The 2,319-nt window shown below is 39.7% G+C and overlaps 1 protein-coding gene across 1 annotated transcript; it reads left to right on the forward strand.

Annotated features, from left to right (window-relative positions):
- Window positions 1-209: 209 nt before the first annotated feature.
- LOC122814237 (prostaglandin E2 receptor EP3 subtype-like) lies at window positions 210-1,967 on the forward strand. Its single transcript, XM_044086837.1, has 2 exons — window positions 210-1,023; window positions 1,926-1,967. Exons 1-2 carry the CDS (start codon window positions 223-225, stop codon window positions 1,965-1,967), a joined length of 843 nt encoding a protein of 280 aa, XP_043942772.1. The 5' UTR covers window positions 210-222.
- Window positions 1,968-2,319: the final 352 nt, after the last annotated feature.

Below are 2,319 nucleotides of genomic sequence, written 5' to 3' on the forward strand. Positions count from 1 at the left end.
ACCAGCTTTGTGCACACGCCTCCCACTTAATATACGAGTGTATACATGTGTATAAATGTTGTATTCTACCAAGCACAAGGCTGCGCTTAAGTCATACAGTAGCATGCAAACTGGCTTAGCAAGGGTATAGATAAAAAACGCTGGAACTTGGCCTACTTTTTTCTGCATTCCGCAATAATGTCCCATTCAAGGTGTGAAGAGTCATCAATGAATTCTTCTTCAATGTGGCTCCCCAGGTTGTCCGGCATGGGTCAAGAAAATGGTAACCTCACCGAAGATGGAAAATGCCGTAGCATGTCAGTGGCTTTACCGGTGACCATGATGGTCAGTGGAATGATTGGAAACGCTCTTGCTTTACTCCTTGCGTACAAATCCTACCACAGAAAGGACAACAAAAGAAAATGTTCGTTTCTGATTTTTATTGGTTCCTTAGCATTGACTGATATGACTGGGCAGCTCTTAACCAGTCCTATAGTAATCTCTGTGTATCTGTCTGACAGAAATTGGGATCTTGTCGACCCTTCTCGACATCTTTGTGCCTTCTTTGGGTTATGTATGACAATATTTGGGCTCTGTCCTTTGTTTTTAGCTAATGCTATGGCGGTTGAAAGAACCCTTGCTATACTTGCTCCTCACTGGTACTCGAACCATATGACAGCTAGATTAACTAAGTCAGTTGTACTTTTCATCTGGGGCTGTGTCATATTATTTGCCATGCTGCCTATAGTAGGAGCTGGCAAATATACCTTGCAGTGGCCCTGTACCTGGTGCTTCATCAGCACAGGGGATGGACTTCTCAGCGGGAACACCATCTTCGCCCTCACGTTCGCAGGACTGGGGACTTGCTCCTTGATCGTAACTTTTGGGTGTAACTTAGCCACCATCAAGGGTCTGGTGACTCGGTGCAAGACTCGAACATCTGTTTCCCAAACAAGCAGACAATGGGAACGCATCACTGTAGAGACTATGATCCAGCTGATGGGCATCATGTGCGTTCTGTTTGCTTGTTGGTCACCTTTGCTGGTAAGTCAATACTGCATCAGGTAACAATGCTGTATTATGAAAAGTGGCTTGTATATTATAACAGGTTTGCTAAAAAAAGTATTGACCCCTCACATTAAATATTAAAACATCACATATACTGGGAATGTCAGAACAGTACAATACTTAATATGTAAGGGATTATGTGCCCAAGCCAAAGACATTAGTGGTTTACTGGATAGGACTTGTGAAATATAAAAGTGTAGAATAATAATTTTCAGTAATAACATCAGATTTATAAGAATAACATTTGGACTTGGGTATATTTACATAGTTTGATACAGCATCACTAAGGAAACAATAGCCAGTAAATCACTAAGTGAAATTAATAAGCACGGCTACAGAAAATGTACTTCACATCCTTACAGTGCAATGACGGGAAAGTCTGCAACCCTCTCATCCTCTTGCAGCCCTGTAGGAAAAAGACATGGATTAAGTTATAAATGTTTCCAAGCAGATGACCCATGCCAGTTTTCACTAAACTTACTATAAAGTTTGAGTTTGGAGTGGATGACAGCAGATTAGCAAATACCACAAAAATATGTAGACTGATGAGATAACATCGTACCCCCCCCCAACACGCACACACAGTCCATACATATCAACTGTCTAGATTTTGGGGGTATTTTTGTTGTGTTCCTCATAAAATTCGTGATTTCCTGTCCAATCCCTGAGGTTTGAAATCAATAAGTGATGACAGACATTTGCGTTTCAGACGTTATATCCTTCAGAAAACGCATACTAATGCAAATCCTGTTATTCTAGCAAGTTTCTCTAAGAGCAATAATTAAATTGTGCCTCTCTAAACAAGTATGTTACACACGCAAAGTCGGAACACTACTACATCCAAACGTAAGTTAGGCACCCAAGTATTCTTTAAAGAGGTTTTGCTGCTAAAACAATATATGTCCTATAAAACAACCTGAACAGACATTCAACATGTTGCGCTCGTATCCATAAAAACAAAGTTTACTTCAGCTTAACAGTTTTATTTCTGGAAGCCATTTCCCCACTACTCTTATAAAGAAGATCCTTTAATGAATTAACATGATTAATTTCTATTTACCTTGGATTTCACTTAAAAAAATCCTAACACTGAATGTGTAACAGACTCTTTCAGTGTGGAACTTTGAGGAACTTCGAGGAACATAAACTTTTTAAGACCCCAAATGAGGTACGTTTGTCATAATGAGGTACACTTCACAGGTATTTTACTTATTGAACGACAAGAATTAATGACTCACTACGAGACTCCTTTGTTCAGGTAATTGAACCGAA

Source organism: Protopterus annectens, chromosome 10.part0 (assembly GCF_019279795.1).
Source record: "Protopterus annectens isolate FY-2018-M chromosome 10.part0, PAN1.0, whole genome shotgun sequence".
NCBI classification, from domain to species: domain Eukaryota; kingdom Metazoa; phylum Chordata; order Ceratodontiformes; family Protopteridae; genus Protopterus; species Protopterus annectens.

Coding starts and splice junctions, on each gene's coding strand:
- LOC122814237 (XM_044086837.1), top strand. CDS start 223: ATGTGGCTCCCCAGGTTGTCCGGCATGGGTCAAGAAAATGGTAACCTC. Junction 1,024..1,925: donor CTTGTTGGTCACCTTTGCTG/GTAAGTCAATAC, acceptor TTCTTTAAAGAG/GTTTTGCTGCTAAAACAATA.